At 36.1% G+C, this 21,554-nt stretch overlaps 1 protein-coding gene across 1 annotated transcript; it reads right to left on the bottom strand.

Moving 5' to 3' along the window:
• Positions 1-65: 65 nt before the first annotated feature.
• Positions 66-19,253, bottom strand: LOC122291665 (dihydropyrimidinase-like). Its single transcript, XM_043099506.1, has 13 exons — positions 19,045-19,253; positions 18,433-18,603; positions 7,198-7,249; positions 5,608-5,877; positions 5,265-5,476; positions 4,451-4,571; positions 2,990-3,077; positions 2,796-2,874; positions 2,117-2,204; positions 1,952-1,992; positions 1,798-1,850; positions 1,475-1,631; positions 66-457 (listed from the first exon to the last, which is right to left on the bottom strand). The coding sequence occupies exons 1-13, from the start codon at positions 19,135-19,137 to the stop codon at positions 266-268; spliced, it is 1,617 nt and encodes a 538-aa protein (XP_042955440.1). The 5' UTR covers positions 19,138-19,253; the 3' UTR covers positions 66-265.
• Positions 19,254-21,554: the final 2,301 nt, after the last annotated feature.

The following is a 21,554-nucleotide window of genomic DNA, read 5'->3' as shown; positions in this document are numbered from 1 at the left end:
GGTTCTAAAGCTTTTAGCACTGCTGACTCGGCAAAATAAGGGAGTGAAATCAGATTGTAACATAATTAGGAAACAGTAATAGTAGAGTTCCATTAATTTACATCCATAGAAAACTTCATTTACATTTGACACCAAGCGGTGATGACATTAGCCTGGTCTCATTTATTTCTCTTCTATACAAAGCCAAGGCCAGTTATACATGAGTATCGTGTATTATTTTCCCTCCAGACGAACCTAGTAGAGTAGCAGTAATAGTAACTGCAGTTTAAGCTGCGGATTTAAATCGCTTTACTGGAGCTTGGAGAGAAGATAAATACATAGCATCTAGCTTTTCGATTCCATTGAACAGATAACCGAATGGTGGCAGTTCTACATACTTTCCAGAACCAGGAACAACCTTCAGTTCATCATTTTCCCAAACAATTCTTCCTCCAGTAATTGTCACTTCAACCTTTCCCTGAGAGAACATAACGACAATGTAAGCTTTTAAGACTTAACATAAAGTCACATATTTTAGAAGAATATATGAATGTGCATAATCTCAGAGTGAGAGAGGACTTTGAAGGTGATATGAAACACATAATCGAGACCAAGGAGAGGTTCTCAAGGGAAAGCAAAATGTATAGACATTATGTGGGGAAACAATGGTTGGGGTTGCAAGAATATGATAAAAAGTTTAAGCGCAGTTAGACTAAATACTAAATCTAGTTTAAAATTAAATAAGGTATCATATGCATAGACATAATTTCATTTATAACAACATTTATTAAAAATCCGGATGGCATTGGCTTTGCTCATGTTTCTGCTTTGCAAGAGGGGGAAAAAGATACTCATATGTGCTTACAAACGACAAAAATAAGCAAAATTGATAACATATATGATCTAGCGGTAACCAGTAATGAAATAGTTTGTGCGCTATTGAATAGAAAGAGACGATGGGAAATTTATTTATTTTGTAAGTAACAATGGGGGAATTTAGAAGCAACATTGTGTTCTTTATACAGGTGAGGTTTTTCTTTTCTAGGCCAGGCTATAAAAATCCTAAAGCCCCATAATCTTCACACATTTTAGGTTCCCAAGACCCCATTCTTATAAAAGGGGAAAACACCACTCGACTAGAAAAGCCGATGTTTACTTTTAATCCATGAAATAAGATGGAATATGTAAAAGATCCTCTCAGCTTGACTAAAACTTTCATTCATTCATTTAGATGGTAAAATTACTTTAAAAAACTTTGAGAAATACACCCACATATTAGGACAGCCTTCTAAAGAAAGCATGGAATGAACAATAAACATCTTAAATAGTAGGGTGTCATCATATGGATTGTATAAAATTGATAGACTGCAAACCTTTAATTTGTAGGACACTCTACAAATCATAGGTGCAAATACATACATACATATACATACCAACCTACTCCATAATTCATTTATCATCCACAGATCAACGACAATAGAGCTAAAGAGATTACCTTTCCTTTCCTTCCCTCATAAACGTTTGTATCTGACCTAGAGTGGTGGGACCCTGCAGATATTTCCAAGCTTGAGTTTGGGTTGAGTATAATTATGTCTGCATCAGATCCAGGAAGAATTGCTCCTTTTTTAGGATATATATTGAAGATTCTAGCACTGAAAAAATTGCAGGGTCCGACTGTGAGATCATTTTGACATACTCAGACAGCCTAAATTAGATCGTAAAACACATAATCTTCTCTATCAGGTTTTTTTAATCGCACAAAACTAGGGAAAATTTCACAAAGAGATCTTAAAATTATCTCCTAGAGTAATAGCATACCATTCTGTGCTTGTTACCCGAACATAATCAGTAACAGAAATTTGGCCAGATTCCTGCAGGAATTTATTAATCTGAGAAACAGAGTAATTTCTAGGGCATAATCCATATCAAGCTTTCTTTTGAGGGAAGAAGTAAGACATCTATCGCAGCTTACCACCATTGTATCCCATACAAGATGCATTCTCTCCTCAATACCTATAGATTCCCAGTTGCCCCATATAGAAGTATTAGAGAGTATAAAGCATAAATTGGCCACAGATAATTTACTCAAGCTATATTTATGACCCAAGAAATATCAGGGACAAATTTTGGTAATTACCATTGACACCATTAGGAATTTTTCGGAAATCATCAATCCCGAGTGCTTTCTGTGTAGAATTAAAGGAACAATGATCGGTTCCTACAAGCTGCAAAATGTAAAAGTATCCTGAGAAACAAATTCAAAGATCTCCATGAGATCAATATATTAAAGGTCAAGTCTCAGGAAATCTGACTGTCGAAAGAAATTCATATGAATCCGATGGAATAAAGTTGACCTGTAGCACATAGCTACAAGAAAAGATGTTGGAGAACGCATGCATAGAAAATTGTTAATTAAACCCATGTAATGGATAATAAGAACATCCATGTAATGGATATATCATATGCTACTGGAGATCAAAACGTTCTCATATCTCTCAAGGTTCCAGCTGTTATGATTATGCTGCACTCTCTAATGATGGGGCTCTCAGGAAAGACTGTTGAAAGAAATTTCGTATGAATCTGAGGTTTATAATTGACTTGTAGCACATAGCTACAAGATAATATGTTGGAGAACGCATGTATAGAAAATTGTTTATTAAACCCTTGTAATGGATAATAATAACATCCTTGTCTTCCTGGCAACCTTTCTAGAACATCAAACTCAATCATAAGCTCCTGAAGATTAAAAAGTTCTCATGCCTTTTATGTTCCAGCTGTTACAAGTACACTATGTTCACTAATGATGAGGTAGAAACCTGCAAAACTCCAGTTGAAAGGGCAGCTTGAAGGCCCTTGTTATGTCCAGATTCCCTAAGAGGGGGACTCATAACGTACCTGAAACATGAGAAAATCATCATTTTTATATAGTTCAAAATCAGAGAAAATGTCGGAACAAGACAAAGTAAAACAAAACCAAAAACCAAAAAAGATAAGCAGTGCAGGCTCTTGCTTTGCGGCAGTGACGAAGTCAGGATCCCAAACTTTAGAACCATCAAGTGCTAACCCAGCAGCAATTGGCTCTCCTATAACCCTTTGACCTGCAGTTTGAACAATAAATCATAAAGATTTTTTTTAAAAAAAAAAAGAAAGAAAACATAGACAGATCAAAATAAATGCATGAGTTTTAAGCATGAAAGCCGGCAATAAAATCTCTTATTACTTTAAAAAAAAAATAAATAAACACACACACACACACACACTCAAGCCTAATCAACCAGCTAGGATTGCAAATTCACTTTTCATATTTATCTGTGTTTGTTTTCATGTATATATCCATGTTTGTGTATTTATCATTTTTCCAACTCATCATTTTTGAGCCATAAAGATCAAGGGGGAGGGAAGAAGGAGAAACTGCTCCCCAGGCTTGTTCTTCATCAAATACCTGACTTTGCCCTTTTTCAGGAATTCCTCATATCCAAAGCAGCTTACCACAAGCGCCCCCCCTCCCCCAATAAATGGATTAATTCCTTTGACCAGTCATTTTGAGCTTAGTTAGCTATGTAAGCTAAGCAAGCCTGGTTCTCCAGACTCATCAGTTTGAATCTAGCTGATTCCTACAAAGCCACGCTTTGACAGGTCATTTTGAGCTTAGTTAGCCATGTGAGCTAAGCAAGCCTGGTTCTCCAGACTCATCAGTTTGAATCTTGTTGATTCCTACAAAGCCACGCCATTCCACCCACCATTTTTTACATGGTTAGTGGGTAGGACAGGGGCCTAGGTTCTGCAGATATTTAGCTATACAATCTTCTGGATCCACGATTTGGCAGTTTGGATTCCTATATTTCACTCGTGGTACTTCATATATGTAAGGATTATGTGGTTCCTTACAATAGAGAAAAATTGGAAGCCACAATTAAATTAAAAAAAAAAAAAAAAAAGAGGCAAAACTCAAAAGGTAAAGGTTAATTTTTACTGTTCAACTAGTTATCGACCCATGCAATGCCCCCAGAATAATTAAAATAGAATAGTTAAGAGGTGAGGAAGTCAAAGGAGGTAATAACGATAAGTCAAAGGCTAAGGAAGATGAATGATCTTTTTTCTTTAGTGAAAAAGTAATAATAAAATGATAGAAGAGGAGTGTTGGAAAGTCACCGACAAGTGATGGGAAATCAATGACCGCTATAAGATGAAAAGTTCTATTTTTTCCTCTCTATTGAATTGTAATCATAAATGGTAGGAAACTAAACTTTTTTTTTAATCTTAATGTCAACAAATTGAGTGGTTTTATTGCGGCAATAAAGACAATACAATGAAATGTCGGTCAATAAAGTAAAATGAAAAATAAAATAAAATGATAAGGTGGCTTAATAGAATACAAAAAAGATGCTTAAGACATTACACAGGTAATAGATAACATGACACTCAATCAAAGCACAAATAAACAGATTTAAAAGATTAGAGAGTTCAAGACCTTTTTTTCGAGCTCTAGCTATTTCTTCCACAGCATCAATGCTCATTACATGAACTACATAGAGAGGAGTATTAACAAAACCTGCCAAACGAATTGCTCGAGCAGTTGCCTCTCCTTCCAACTGTATGGACATTCAAGTCAAATCATAGATGGGGCATTTCTTTGAAGATATTCAAGAAATAAGCATTTAAGGAAACAACCACAATAAAACTAACAGATCTACTTCTTCTGTCCTTAATCTGACCATACAGCACAGAAATATATCATTTACTGAAAGGGTAGAAGTCCTAGAATAATGTTAGCACTTGCACCCAAACCAGAAAGCAGTTACAAGCAGCTACCCTGCTCTTAGTACTGATGTTAGAACTACTAACTAATCCTGTGAGAAGAATATAAATTTATCACAGATCAATGAACCAAAAGCAGTTTATTGTTAAAGAAAATTATTTGGAGCACCAAGAATGCAGGAAAAGTTGGCATCTATTAGTCCCTTCACCTTTGAAAAGTTCAGAATGTGCAGTCTTTTTGAGCCAGAAAGGAAGCAAAAACATATCTTTACTGATAAATATATGCTATTAGTGCCAAAAACAAAAAGAATGAAGCCCTGGCCAAGAGTTGAAGTTATAGTTCAGTCAGCTGCCTTCAGTAAAGGCAAAATAAGTTATATGCTTAAAAATGAGTGAAAAAAAATCAATTTCAGCCATTTTTTCACAATGCACAGATCTGCTTTGCACATGGACATGCACCAATCAATAATAAAGAATAGTGTAGCCTGAAAAAGCAATTCCATTAGGAAATCTATCCCAAAGATTACCAACGGAGGTCTTGAAAGTGTATGCCCTTCTGGACCAGTAATACCAAGTTCTATCATTCTTTTCTGCCCTTCATATACAGCATCTCCATTTTCTGCATGAACCATAGCTAAAGCACCAAGGGATTTGCACTTCTTAAACCCTTCTAATAAAAGCTCATCATTAATCATAAGTGCCCCCTTGTAGGCCAGGAAGAACTTGAAGGAGTTGATACCTATATGTTGGCATTTACAATAAACTCATAAACAAACTCACTGGAAGTGGAAAAGGAAACTAAAGTAGCGTTAACCAAATTCCAATGGAAGACGAACTTTGTTCAATAAAACTAAAAATATTGAAACCAACCTTTCTCCTTCACCATGATTTCCATTTCTTTTGCAACAACTTCGTCCCATTTTGTAATTGCCATGTGGAAACCATGATCCATGCAAGACTTCTTTGCTTTTTTTGCATAGGCTTCAAATCCAGCTGTTAAACTCCCATTAACTGGTATAACAAAATCAATGTGCATTGTTGTTCCACCAGCTAATGCTGCAGCCTGACCACTGAAGAAGTCATCAACTGTCTCGGTATTCATAAACTCAAAAGCTAGGTGTGTGTGAGGATCAATGCCACCTGTTAGAGTAACAAAAATGTGGTGTAGAGAATAAATGAGAATCAGATCTGCCTAATACCAATCGGTGTTGGAAATAGAAATGGACAAAGCAGTTAAACTTTGATAAACTGGACTGGACATCCCGCAAATGAAGAGGTTATGATTTTTTTATATAACACGGAACCTCACCAAGAGAGAACCCTTCGGACCCACCCCTAGGGAGTAAACCCCAAAAACCCAACCCCGCCCACCAAATAGTGTATCAGGTGATCCAGGGGTATTTCAAGTGTGGAATTGAACCTAAGATGTCTGAGTCAACAGCTTATCCCAAGCCCAGCCATTGAACACTAGGCTGTACTCTGACAGGTACATCAAGAGGTTAAGATTTGAGATAATAACATGTTAAGAAAGGCTGGAACTCAATATGAAGGAACTCACCATGGCACTGACCCACAAAAAACATGCAATACCCAATATTATTCATCCAACTTCATTAGGACAGAAAGGATAAAAAAATTTCTATTTCATATTTAATGATCAGGCTCACATTAAATGCTATAAAGATGAAATATTCTATCTCTGCCATCTAGATTGCAGAATGCATGCTTAATGCCAGAACTATAAATGGAATTACGAAAGAACTAATATTTATCTTAGGTGCTCCCAACATTCCTGCCATCGTCCTTGTTCACTAACTTTGTCAAGAGAGTGAAAAACTGATGGTGATCTATCCTGTCATTATATATGAAAACTAAACGGGCATGACAAAATTGTTTATCAGGCAATTCAAGAAAACACTTAGTGCGGAATCAAACCCAAGATTTTTTTGTCTACAGCTTATCCCAAACGTGCCCTTTGACCGCTAGGCTAAACCTTGACAGATACATCAACAGGTTATGATTATTGATTATAATTCTGAAGTTTGAAAAAATAATTGCACACGGACTGAAGGATAAATGTGGAGTTAGTTCTGACATTCTATAAAAGTAACTCATCAAGAAAGGCTGGAATCCGATATGGAGGAACCCACTATCAGGATGAATACAATATACGATTTGTTGAAGATCCATGTATGTAGAAGCCCACATAGTACACTTTTTTCTATTTCATATTCATTGGTTAGGTTCAGCAATGAAGAAGAAATACTCTTATCTCCACCATCTACATTGCAGGATGCATGATTGATCCTGAAAATATAAATGGAATAAAGAAAGAACTAATATGTTAGTCAACTTAGGTGTTCCCAATGTTCTTGATATAGTCCTTGCTGTCCACTACCATTGTCAAGAGAGTGAAGAAACTGATGGTGACTTATCTTGTAGTTATAGATGAAAACTAACCGGGCATGACAAACTTCCCAGTGGCGTCAAGCACGGTAACCTCATCTGCAACCTGCAAAAGGTAATTAAAGGGGTCAAACCTAAACACGTGAAGAGTAAACAACAAGCTGAAACAATGTAAGGGTAATATGGGTAGCTAAATGAGTAAATGCTTTCATTTTGGAAACTCTTATCTATTTGGGACAATCCAAAAGGGAAAGCACATTTATCTAATGTGACACAAATAGAGTAAAATCCCATTTTAACAGTGTGCTTGTGAATGTAAAAGCATTGAGTTGCATGGCGTATGGTAGCTTGAACTTTAATCCGCTAGAAGCCTAGAGCTACAGTGAGCAAGGACAAGATAATTTTGGTAGAATGTTTTCAGAAGTATGATGGATGAAAATTTATTTTGTATTAGACCAACGCATGCTTCTGTTACAAGGATAATTTAGGCATATAGACCAACACATGTTTTCAGATTCTAGAAGTGTGGTACTCTTTTTTTTTTTTTTTTAATTTTTTTTTTTTTTATAGGTAATCAAGAAATTTTATTCATAGAAGTAGGCTAAACCCAGGTACACAAGGTGTATACATGAGAAAAAAACCTAATTAGAGTTTACAATCAAAAAAAGAAGATCATGGACATTTAGCCCATTACAAACAATAGCCCCCGCCCATAAGAAGAAAGTTTTAAAAAAGAAAGTTTTAAGCTCATCCATTGTTCTCTCACGATCTTTGAAGTTTCTATCATTTCTCTCCCACCAAATACAACAACACATGCATATAGGAACCATTTTCCATATCGCTGCCACATGTGAGTTGCCTCGGAGGCCTCTCCAACTTGTATGGAAATCCACCATATATGATCTACTGATTCACCATTCTTCTTACACATACAACACCAATCCAACACCATTATCCGATGTTACCTTAAGTTATCTATGGTGAGGATCTTGTCCATAGATGATGTCCATACGAAAAAAACTGCTTTTGAAGGACGAAAGAGCTTTCGTCTGCCACATGCTCTTCCAAGGGCACATAGTCATTCTAGAGCTCGTTAGAACTTGGTAAAATGATTTGACTGTGAATTTACCTTTCTTGGAGGGACTCCAGCTCATCTTATCTGTGGTAGCTTCTATCATACTTATAGAATACAATGCCACATAGAACTCTATGATAGTCTCCATCTCCCAGTCATGAGCTGCCCTAATGAATTCTACATTCCATTGAGGGGAGCCACCAGAAAAAACCAAGAGATCGGCTATCGCTGCATCCTTTTCTCGTGTGATCGCAAAAATGGCAAGGAAGGTGTCTTGTAGGCTACGTTCACTCCACCATTTTTCATACCAAAATCTAACACGAGAGCCATCACCCACCACAATATGTTCATGTCTTCGAAAGAACTCCCAATGTCTCCTAACATATTTCCACAACCCCACCCTAGATGTGCCACGTACCTCATTCGAGCACCATCCTCCCCAAGCCTTCCCAAATAGTGAATCTATCATGGACTTCCATAGAGCCCCCCTTTCGTTTTGATACCTCCACAACCATTTACCCAACAAGGTTTGGTTGAATTTTGTCAAGTTATGAATCCCCAAGCCACCACCAGAAATTGGGGTACATACAAGTGACAAATTAACCAAATGAAATTTGAACTTTTCCACCAATATGCTCCATAAGAAGTCCCATTGTAGCTTTTCTATACAGTTGGCAACCTTTATGGGGGAGTGGGAGCAAGGACAAAAAATAGGTAGGTAAATTAGAAAGAGTGCTTTTAATCAAGGTAAGTCTACCACCTTTAGACAAATATAGCTTCTTCCATGAAGCCAATCTGCGCTCCACCTTTTCAACCACGTTGTTCCAAATCCTCACTGATTTAAAAAGAGCACCCAATGGTAAGCCAAGATATTTCAGGGATAAAGATGAGACCTTATATCCCAATATAGAGGCTAAAGTCTCCGCATTAGGAACATCCCCACTGGCACCAATACAGACTTTGAGAGATTAAAGTTGTGTTTGGGTAGTGAGGTGATTTCATATATTCTATTAATAGTAGTTAAAAAGTAATGATAAAATATTGAATAGTAATGAATAGTAGTAAAAAAATAGTAAAAAGTATGTGAAAAGTAATGATAAAATAATAAATATTAGTGAAGTATTATCAAAACACTCCACTACCCAAACAGAACCTAATTCTCAAACCTGAGACAACTTCAAAGCTAAGGAGTAGAGCCCTCAAAGATTGGATATGCCTAACATTTGCTCCATAGAAGATAAGAGTGTCATCAGCAAAAAGCAAGTGAGAAATATCCATGGTACCATAATCTCCATTCTCTACCGAAAACCATAGAGAAAGACGCCTTCCACAAGACCCACAATCATCTTATTAAGAGCTTCCATGACGAATAAAATAAGTAAAGGAGAGATTGGGTCTCCCTATCTCAAACCACAGGAGGAGTCAAAAAAACCCACCGGAGAGCCATTCACCAAGATAGGGAATCAAACTGTAGAGATGCAAAACTCTAACCATTTCTGTCATTTCTCCCCAAAACCACATCTTGCAAGTAAATAAAATAAGAACTTCCAGTTGACGTGATCACAGGCTTTCTCCATGTCCAATTTGCAAAGTAACCCGGGTGGTTCTCTAGATTTAAGTCGTCCATCCAAAACTTCATTTGTAATTAAAACTGAATCTAGGATTTGTCTACCGTTGACAAAGGCGTTTTGCAGCTTCGAAATTACCTTTTCCATCACCATACTTAATCGATTCGCCAACACCTTGGAGAGGATTTTGTAAACCCCATTAACAAGGCTAATGGGGCGGTAGTCTCTAACATCCACAAACCCCATCTTTTTTAGGATAAGGACCAGGAAAGTAGCATTAAGGCTTTTTTCAAAGCTGGCATTAGTATGAAAATCTTGAAAGACTTTCATCAAGTCTCCCTTAATCACTTCCCAACAAGCTTGGAAGAAGCCCATGGTATGTCAAGGCCTGGAGCCTTGTCACTAGCCATTCCAAGGATTACTTTACTCACTTCTTCCTCCTCAAAAGGCCTCTCTAGCCACCCTGCACACTGCTAATCTAGTGCTAAAAAAGTCAAACCTTCCACTTTCGGTCACCAAATTTGTTGTTCAAATAGGAGGTGTTGATAATACTGCTCAATGTGATTCTTGATGACTAATTGGTCCGGGGACACTACATCATCTACCATCAACATATCAATAGCATTATTTCTCCTACAAGAATTAGCCACCCTATGAAAGAACTTTGCGCACTTATCTCCCTCCTTGAGCCATAACGCCCTTGATTTTTGTCACCAAGAGATCTCCTCCAGCAATGTTACTCTTTCAAGTTCTGTGGCTACCTGGTCTTATGGGTTCTCTCAAATTTAGAGAGATCCTCCTCTCCTTCCAACCCCTATAGCTCCTCCAAAAAAGATCGCCTCTGTTGTGTCACATTGCCAAAAGCTTGTTCATTCCATTGCTTCGGATCCTATTTCAGCGCTCTTAACTATCTTGCCATTATGAAGCTCAGAGGGCCTTGAAAATTGTAAGAGGTCCACCATTGTCTAACCCTGTCTACAAAACTGTCATATTTAAGTCACATATTCTCAAATTTAAAATACCTTCTACCCCCTTGAATGTCTCCACAGTCCAGGATGATGGGAAAGTGATTAGAACATAATCTGGGTAATCTCCTTTGAGTTACGTCCGAATAATGTAACTCCCAATCAGGAGTTAACAAGAACCTATCAATCCTCGACCAAGATGGGAATTCTCAGTTGTTAGACCAAATAAACCTACCTCCAGCTAATGAAATATCCATAAGCTCCTGTTCCGGTATGAAATCAGAAAACTCTCTTATGGCAAGAGTGATGTGGAACACACCCGATCTTTCACTCAGGAAGCGGGTTACATTGAAGTCACCCGCTATGCAGCTTGGTAACTCCCACCAACTAAGAAGTCCCACCCATTCTTCCCACAATGACCTTCTCTCTAAATCAATATTAGGGCCATAAATTCCAGCAAATGCCCATTGGAAACCGTCTTCTATATTCATAAAAGAGCAAGCCACAGTGAACTCACACACACATTCCTCCACCCTTTCCACCACTCTTTTATCAAACATAATGACAACACCACCGGATGCTCCTTTTGAAGGAAAGTACGATCATCCTACATGTTGACCTCGCCATAAGCTCTGAACTAATTCCCTTGTGATGAGATCCAATTTGGTTTCCTGTAAACAAACTATATCACCCTTCCACTAACGAAGTGAGTTTCTGACTTTGAGCCGTTTATTATACTCATTCAGCCCCCTTATATACCATGATATTATTTTTGGCTTTATAAAGCAACCATCTTACCCCTCCCCTTAAGACACCCCCAATTAGAGCTCTTCTCCCCACCTTCATCTTTCATGGCCCACGTAAGTCGATTGAGTTCTCTCTCTTTTTTTAGCCAAGTTAAGAGATGGATTAGGTTTTGATTGTGCACAACCAACCTCAATAGCTGTTAGTATGACCAAAAACTCCTCTTTGAAACCCTCTCATGTAATCCCTACACAGTGCTTAATCTCCAAAACTTTCTGAATGACCCATTCTGATACACTGGGATAAAATGAGTTTAAAGGAATAAGTTCTTCCCCCTCAACAAAAGTCCTGCCCCTCCCTTCATTTTTCCCTCCTTTATTATGCTAAAAAACAACCATAGTTCCATTTGTTGCATCCTCCCCCACTGAATTCGCCCTCCTAGACTTATCAGACAGCACTTTTTCGGCTACTATGATTTTTTCCGATTTCGAAATAGTGCCTTGTGCGACTGTCGTCAACACTGTTGTCGGCGCAACTTTCTATGGCATCCCACAATGTTCAAGACCTCCTAGCGACAGATCCATCCCCTCGTCTACAGGCATCTCGGAAAGGGGTAAGACTTCCAATGCCAAGGAAGTTATCATCGTTGTAGCGGTGGAGGGAGACAACTCAAAAACCTCCAGCACACAAGTCTGTGCCATCCCCAAGCACAATGGCCCTCCCAGTGTTTCACAATGCCTCATTGAAAGCCCCGTCAGCGTTAACATCTCAGTCGCTGCTATTGTCGGCACAGGTTCTTCGTCACAGCTGATGCCAGGAACTTGTTTAGATGTCACCGGCATAGCAAACCCTGCTCAGTGTTGTACTGATGTCGCTAACGGGCTTGAATTGGACGTGGATCCCCTTTCGAAAATAGGCCCATGTTTTAGCCTCCATTTCCTAATGGTTGGGCTAGTTAGACACATTCGGCCGAAGCCCACCTTCTTTTTGCCTTTACTTATTTTTCCTTTATCGGGCTTGAAGGAATTGGACCCATTCTAGACCATTTATCACCAACCCTCTAGAGGTACCCGTGTGTTGTAGGCCTTGGCCCAGGCCCAAGCTCTTATCCATTTTGCTTACTAGTTCATCCACCGCTTTTTCAGTAAAGCAAAATTAATCTTTTAAACAAAAGAGGGACCTTAACTCCACACTTTCCCACTGCCACCAAAGTCTGTAACTTCTAAGAATCATCCAAAATCATTGGAACGCCGGTGAGCAAATAGTGCCTTGGCACCATCGCGATACATCTTGCAAAACTCTTTTTTCCTCTCCAAGAATGAACATTCTTCCATTGTATTCACAAGCCATCGAATGCTAGCAAGATTGAGTACCAGCTCCTTAGTGAACTTCCTATTCTTCTCAATGATACAAAGAGAATTCCCCCCCCCCCCCCCCAAAAAAAACAAATGATAAAATGAAAACTTTTGTTTCTATTAATACATGTTTAATCAAGCCCATTGTCACTTAAAAAGCAGCTACAGAAAATTATATCCAGCAACGATCACTGGAGAAAGAGTGTACGGAGAAAAAAAAGAAAAGTATATAAAGGAAGGTTCACACACTAAGCTTGTGGTACTAATTGTCCAAATTCTAGGCATGAATAGCTGAAATTATGTGCAGGTTCTATCACATAATATTTAAGCCACCTTTTTAAGTTCATGAGTTTCAATGACTAGTTCCCCCAATAGATATTTAAAAGGCATGACAGGCTGAAATTATATGCAGGTTCTATCACATAATATTTAAGCCACCTTTTTCAACTTAATTTACCATGAGTTTCAATGACTAGCCCCCAATAGATAATTAAAACTGTGTTGATATCAAAATAATAGCCTAAACCAATGTCATATATGTTTAAAAGTACGTTTAGGTTTTAGCAGCAGAACAATTTCTTCCACTCAGCAAATAGGCAATTAGGGTTATCTTTGCCCTCAGATATTACCCTCATACCAGAATAAAATTATTAATTTAGTAGTTGGTCGTATAATATATAATTATCTACTTGTCATTAAAAATAATTTATAATTATCTTGCCTTGCTTGTATTCACTAAAAAAGCATGCACATTTATGCACTCAAAAACCTATCACATTAATTATACGAAAAATAACAGAATTATAATAGCATTACTCATCAAAATGGATTTTATAAAAAGCATTGAGATTATTAACCTGTACTCTATATTCAGACAATAAAACTTATGTGCACAGACATAAATACACACATTTTCACAACCCAGGGACGTCCTAACTACATCTATATTATACTCCAAAATGAATAGTCAAAGTTCATTAAAGCTTCCAGAAGCTGCTTATAAACTTAATTCCACCTAATAAATAATCAATATGACATTTAGCACCCTCTCAATGCTATGACAGTCCTCCCACCCAATGTGGGACTTAATCACAACCTGCAACATCACAATCTCTTTCATTCAAATACTTGACATCCACATCAAGATCCATATCTTGCTACAGTGATGCACTACATGGCCTTACTAGACCAATTATATTACCATTTTATATAATAGAGAGATGTGTTAGCCACATTTGCGTTATGCTTCAAAAGTTAAAACTCTCTGAAATCACTTGTAAACCCAATTCTACATAATAAAAAACCAATGTGGGATTTAGCATCCCTGAAACACTATCACATTTCTCCCACCGGGACTGAATCACAACGTTAAAGCATCCCGTACATAAACGAGTGCATACAAACGTATGTGAATAAAAGTAACATATCATTTATAAAGAGAAAATAGCTTAAACCTAGAATATGAGAAGGTGAGGGAGGGAGGGAGAGAAAGAGAGAGGAGATCTAATGCATCCCATACATAAACTAGTGCATGCATATGTATGTGCATAAAAGTAACATATCATTTATAAAGAGAGAATAGTGTAAACCTAGAATATGAGAAGGAGAGAGAGAGAGAGAGAGAGAGAGAGAGAGAGAGAGAGAGAGAGAGAGGAGATCTAATAATATCTAGGCTAACCAATTCAAATCAAAGCAAACAAAAGGGAGAAGGAAAACATTTAAATTTAGCCATCGAGCTTGAGCCTATACAATGGAGTTCAAAATCATAAAAAAAATATTTAAAACTTGTTCTCCCAACAAAGGCGCCACAAAAGAATCGATTTCAAAATTCAGAACTTCCTTTTCAAAATCCATTTCCGATAGCGTGTATCTCAACCATCATTAGAAAATGTAAAATGTCTCGGAAAGTACAAGACCAAATATCCTCATAAAAAACATGATGACGATTATTTGACAAGGTGTTGAGAAGAATTATCTCCGTATTATATTTCAAGGTGTTGACTGCCCAACAGCATGTTTCTTTTCCGTGAAAGAGCAGTTGGAAAGTTTGTGTGCCGTCTAAAGTTGCTTTTTTTTCTTGGACTGCTGCACTTGGGAAGATTTTGATTATTGATAATCTAAGGAAGCGTGGTATGATTGTTATGGAGTGGTGCTTCATGTGTAAGAAGAATGGTGAATCGATTGATTATCTTTTTCTACATTGTAGGTGGCTAGGGAGTTATGGGTTGGTATTCTTTGTAGAGCTGGGCTGAGTTGGGTTATGCCTAAGAGGGTGGTGGAGGTTTTAGCATGCTGGAACAAACATCACAATAGCTCTCAACTAGATGCGGCATGAAGGATGATACATTTGTGCTTAATGTGGTGTTAATGGATGGAACGGAATGACAGATGTTTTAACAACAAGGAAAGAGCAGTGGGGGATATCTGGAATTTCTTTGTGTCTTCTCTTTTTCAGTGGTTTTCTGCTGTAATAAAGGGAGAGAATGTTCATGAGTTTATGTTTTCTTTTCAGCTTTCTAGAATGTAATTAGGTCTCATCTTGTATACTTCCTGTGTACATAGGCTCTACCTAGTTTCATTCGTTTCAATAAAGTTTAGTACTTACAAAAAAATTGATAATTTATCAAAAGATGATCCATCCTCCCTCCATTGTGCTTACATACCACACCGATTACTAATGGTCTATTCCATTTATCTAGATTCTCCATCATAAGAATCTTCATGAAAGCAACTATCCATGCAAAGAGAGCCACTTATGGGAATGTCAACACAATGATACTTTTCCATAACCCCAAGAAAAGAAAGTTTTTTTTTTTTTTTTTTTTTTGATAAGTAAGAGAAAAAATATTATTGATCTGAAAGAAATAGGCATAGCCCGCGTACACAAGAAGTATACATAGCACACCTAAATACAATCTAAGAGCGATAAATTAAAGAGAGGAAATCATGAACGTTGTCCCTGTTTAGTACAATAGCAGAAAATCAAAGCATTAAAGTGTGTAGAAAAAAGTTCTTTAGCTCCACCCTAGTGCGTTCCTTGTCCTCAAAGCAGCGCGCATTCCTTTCCAACCAAATACACCACATGATGCACAACGGGATCATCTTCCATACAACTGCTACTTGATGACAACCTTGTATCTTCCCCCAGCAACCCAACAGATCCACCACCCTTGCAGGCATAACCCAAGCCACTTCAACCCTATGAAAGATCTCATCCCACAACTCCCTCGCTACCTCACAATGCAATAAGAGGTGGTCCACAGATTCTCCATTTTTTTTACATAAATAACACCAATCCATAACTACACAACCCTCTTCCTCAGATTATCTGTGGTCAGGATCTTCCCAAGAGCAGCATTCCATACAAAGAAAGCAACTTTGGAAGGCACACATGTCCTCCAAATGCTCTTCCAGGGGAACTTAGGATGATCTTGTGTTGTCAAAATATGATAGTACCCCCTAACAGTACATTTCTTGTGGTTATTAGACCTCCACTTCAGTTGATCATGTTGTGTCACAAAGGGCCCCATGGAGTATAAGAGGCTGAAAAAATCTGCAACAATAGGTACTTCCCAATCATGGAGGTCCCTATTAAAAAGGATATTCCACTGATGAGAATCATGAGAAAGTAGTCGCATATCTGCTACTGAAACCTCCCTATTAGTGGCAATACGATAGAGAACTAGAAAGGCTCTTTCCAAGGCATGCTCTCCACACCACACATCCCACCAAAAACTGATTCGGTTTCCCTCTCCTGCTAAAAAACAAATGAGGAGCTATCATCACTTGTGGCAAAATCCTTAAAACCCAGCAATAATACTACCTCAAACTTCAAACAAGATTCTCCAGCCTATATTGTCATCACTTGTGGCATATGTGTACTGCAAACAAAGTAAAAAAAAAGGTTACTTGAAGAGTTTAGCTTGCCATCCCATACCACTCTAGGTCAAATGTCTAGAAAAGCTGCTTTATGAGGAGCCTCCCCATGCCAAACATCATGACAAAAATGGATTTTCGTACCATCCCTAACATCTCACACAAGAGTCTTAGGGAATTCCAAGCCACTCATACTGCCATCATAAAGGATTATTAGAGCCTCATTGTACGATCAGTCCATTAATACAGTTTTTCCCACATGTCAAAGCCACAACATGCCCTCAAGAAGTGTTTCTTACCATTTCAAACCACTAAAGCAGCTTCTCGAAGAGACATGGTTATGTGCGCAAAGCTTTCTAGGACCAAAAGCCCTTAATCAAAGAAGGGGACAACCAATCTTCCAGTCTATCGATTGGTATTCAAACTCAATTCCCCAAGGCTTACAAAGGGATTTTTTCTAAGAATTATCTAGTTTGTTTAGCCAACAAACACATACACCATGAGCATAATCAACAAGTAAGCAGGAAATCTCAATAATGTTTATATAGTAAGAGTGATTTGCGTCATTTTGAGGGATATTATTTATTAGTCATTGCTAACATCTTCTTCATTCCGTCCAGAGCTGAGTCCAAAAATGCAAGTCAGATAAAACATAAGGAATAAATCTACCTAGTGCACGTAGTTACTCTAAGCTCCCCTACTCCTTGAACATACTTAATAAAAGCTAAATCTTTCCCAATTTCACCTCCAAAAGCAGAAACACCATGAAAGGCAGAAGCACCACAAACTATCAGCCTTTTCAACGTCAACTCACAAAACATTATAGATCAGTTGCAAAATCAAAATGTGAGAAAACCATATCCACCACCCAGCATCAGCTCTTGCAATCATCAAATTCAGAATAAGAGTGGTGGAATGGGGAGAAGAATGGGATGGTTAAAAAGGATCCCTTCCTGGTATAGTTCGAAATATAGAAGAAACCAATTGACACCAATTCAAAAGGTCTTAGAATTTGCCAGTGATGCAAGAAAACTTCTTCATCCTCCACTTGTCCCCAGGAACCAAATGATCAAGCTTATACATGAAGCCAGTAGACACGATGATATGACTTGATATCCAAGTCATAAATTATGCCTGAATCTCTAGTATCAAAATGCTATCTAGACACTCATTAACAAAAAATTACTGAATCCAAGATCTGCCTCTCATCACAAATGAATTTTGAGAGCTAGAGCCTTAGGTTTAGCACTGTTTCCATTCTGCTTGCCAGCACCATGGTGGTAAGTTATACATGAAACCCATGATGCTACTGGGCTCAAGTTTTTTATATCAAAATAGAGAAAATAATGCATTCTAGGAGGTTGGGGGAGCAAAAATATGTTGACCTCAATTATGCTCTTTAATTTAGGAATTTGGCACCAATATGGAAATATCACACGTGAATATTCAAATTTTCTACCGATCAGAAAAAGAATTTTCAAGTTTTCTAGTAGCATTCTAGACCAACCTAAATATATCATAAAAATCATATTTCATTGAATATTCAGCAGTCTTTAACCACTATGATATGATCCAAATCCACCATTAAAATTATGAATCTCTAATCAGAATATCAGATATAAATGTCATGCATCATCGCCAATTTCTATTAATTCAAAAACACATACTAAAATGGATTCACTAGATAACAGGGAGAAAAACAAAACCTTGATATTAGGCTTCACAGCAATTATGATCCCATTCTCCACATAAACATCAGCCTTCTCTTCTCCATGAGCATTCACAACAGTTCCACTCTTTATTAATATCTTTGACGGTGACGTTGACGACGAAACTCCACATGCCGACTCACCATACCCAATCCCAGCATCACAAAACTGAAACAAATGAAAAAGAAAAAAAAAATCATTTCCACTTATATAAACACTAATACTCAAGTTTGGAATTTAAAAAAAAAAAAAAAAAAAGAGGGAGAGAATCTAGAAAATTTCTGGAATTCTTTTCTTATTCTAGTAGTTGATCCAAGTAAGTAAACTGGCATAGTCGACTCTTTTTTTATTTATGAGATAAACTACAGTTGACTCGATAAGTACTTCACTTAACTTTTCTTTTTCATGGGAAGCAAGAGTTTAAAGAAGTTAAAACAACCAAACCGCACAAAGTCAGAAGATCAAAATAGCGTAAGTATGTCTTTTCCCTTGTTTTCTCAGCAACCAAACAGGAAGTCAACTATAAGATATGTCGAGAAATAAAATGGTAAAGGGAAAAAGTATATACAAAATTTCAACTGGGTAGTCGACAGTTGAAGATGTTGGTACCTGGTTTGACTCGGAAATCGAAAAGCAGGTAGAGAGAAGAAGAGCGAGCGAAAATAGATGGAGGAGCATCTGGGACATGCAACTCGACTCCATGACTGATGAGTCTGAGACTGACCGAGCTTTACAACTGCCTCTCGGGAAGAACGGGAACTTCGGATCGCACACTCCTATATCTTATTAAAGATTCTCTGCCATTGTTGCCACGAGGCTTGTTTGATAACGTTGTGACGTGGGACGTTATATTCATATGACTTTTCTTTTCACAATTCTTTATATAATTACGTTTGTTATCGAAAAAACATATATATTTTATGAAAGAATTTATAAAACTAAAATCATCATTTAAAATAATATATACTATGAATTTGAAAATGATATATATAAGTACTTTTCGGGTGAACTAATGGTGGTTAGCAAGGAGACGTTCTATTCGAAAGTTTATTCACTATAAGGTATTTACATGGTATAATTTAATTTATAAAATTTAAATTTTAAAATTTATCTTTTAAATTAGGAGACAGTTCGGATTGATAAATACTTTCAATCTATCTCATTTTATTATTATAGTTTTTTAAATTTTTACACAAAATATAATAAATAATTTAACTTTTTCAAATTCCAATTCAACTTTTTCAAATCTCAAAATAATAATAATATTAAAAAATAATAGTTTATTCAACTTTTAATTTTCATCTAAAATCATATCATCTCATCTTCTTATCCAAACAACCTAATTATACAATATGAATAATGTGTGTTGTAGAGATGTTAAAATATAATTATTCGATTAACAAGTATAATTACTAAATACTCTTAAAGTATAGACAAGTAATACTTTCATACAATCATAATTCAAATAAAAATATGTGTAGTATTATGTAAGTTTAATTTTATAATATGTTAAATGTGATACAAAAGAATAATAGAGTTAGTTATTCAAAGACTTGTCATACATACATACATACATATATATATCTTTTATATATAAAAAGTGTGTATGAAACGGAAAATCTTGTTTTAACGGTTTTTCTTGTTTTTCCGTTAAAGTTAATACCGTTTGTTTTAACGGTTTGACACATAAAATGAAGACATAAATGTTGAGAGAGATAGCATTCAATGTTGTTATATGATTTATTAATCTCAATAATTATAATACTTAATAGTTTATATAATAATAAGTAATTAAAGATTAGTTATTATATTTTTCTCTTTCTCCTTAACATATACACGTGTATTAGGTGCATAAGACGTGAATCCCTAAGTATAATATACGTATATTATACATTTCATTAACTCAGATTATTGAGTATTTCAAATTTAAAAATCTCATATAATATATAATACAAGTGTGTTTAATCAAAATGTTTTTTTTCCCCATGGTAGTAGGACGTAGCTTCCGCTAAGTCATATTCCATACGTGGGCTTGCTATGATAGGCACATGACAAAGATTGTGATCCTTGAGCTAATCAAGAAAGAGTAAATTCGGCCAACAATTTCAAAATATATTTTATGATTTATATATATGCTATATATAGAAAATATTATACCACAAATTTTATAAAAAGATTATGTTTTAACTTTATGTTGTCCCTGATCGACTCAACTAACAGCAAAATAAGAATTTTAATGTTGTCTCTATTGATTGTCTACAGGATGACATAAATTGATGAATTATAATACAAACATCAAACGACACATATTTTGAACTACCGTTTGTGTTCGACTTTTATTAAATTTTCCGCATACATCTTTACTAAAATTATAGATATTATAAACATGTATTGGATTATATGATATTTTGAACTAATTTTTTTATTTTCTCCAATATGCCTTAAATTATTAAGTGACATCAATAATTTTTATAAAATATATATTATTTTTTACAAATAATCATTTCATAAAATTAGACAAACGTGCTTTGCACGTTACTCCCACCTAGTATATATATAAGTGATTACATCACTTTATTCAATTCATCTCATCTCAATTCACTATCCAAACCGTAATTAAGAAGAATGATATGTGTAAAATGTTTAAAACCAATAATGATATGTGTAGTTGCAATAGCAGTCATTTTATATTAATGATGAGATTACATTATTAATAATCTTTTTTTGTGCATTATTAATAATCTTGATTGATGGTTTTTATTGATTATGTTATAGAAAAAATAAAATCCAAAATAATGAATTGATAAATAATTAAGAAGTTTTTGGTCTAATTCCCCTTATATTATAGGGAATGTAGGATTCACATCTTGTACAATTTCTTTTTTGTGAATAACTCATTGTATTATAAGTGAGAAATGAGTTTTTTCGTTAATTCTTTCATTTATCAAGAACATGACAGTTCACTAATATGAAAACTTCAAGTTTTTGTTCATCAAAAAAGCATTAAAATATTAAAATAATTTATTCTTATATTTATGAAAAGGTTTTTAGTATAAAACTAGTTTAATATTTTATTTTTCAGAAAAATATAGGTTCCACTCATATTTTTGGTTAAAACG

The sequence above is a fragment of the Carya illinoinensis genome, chromosome 13 (assembly GCF_018687715.1).
Source record: "Carya illinoinensis cultivar Pawnee chromosome 13, C.illinoinensisPawnee_v1, whole genome shotgun sequence".
Lineage (NCBI taxonomy): Eukaryota > Viridiplantae > Streptophyta > Magnoliopsida > Fagales > Juglandaceae > Carya > Carya illinoinensis.
Note: the sequence above shows the minus strand (reverse complement) of the source record. Positions and strands in the feature narration are given on the sequence as shown.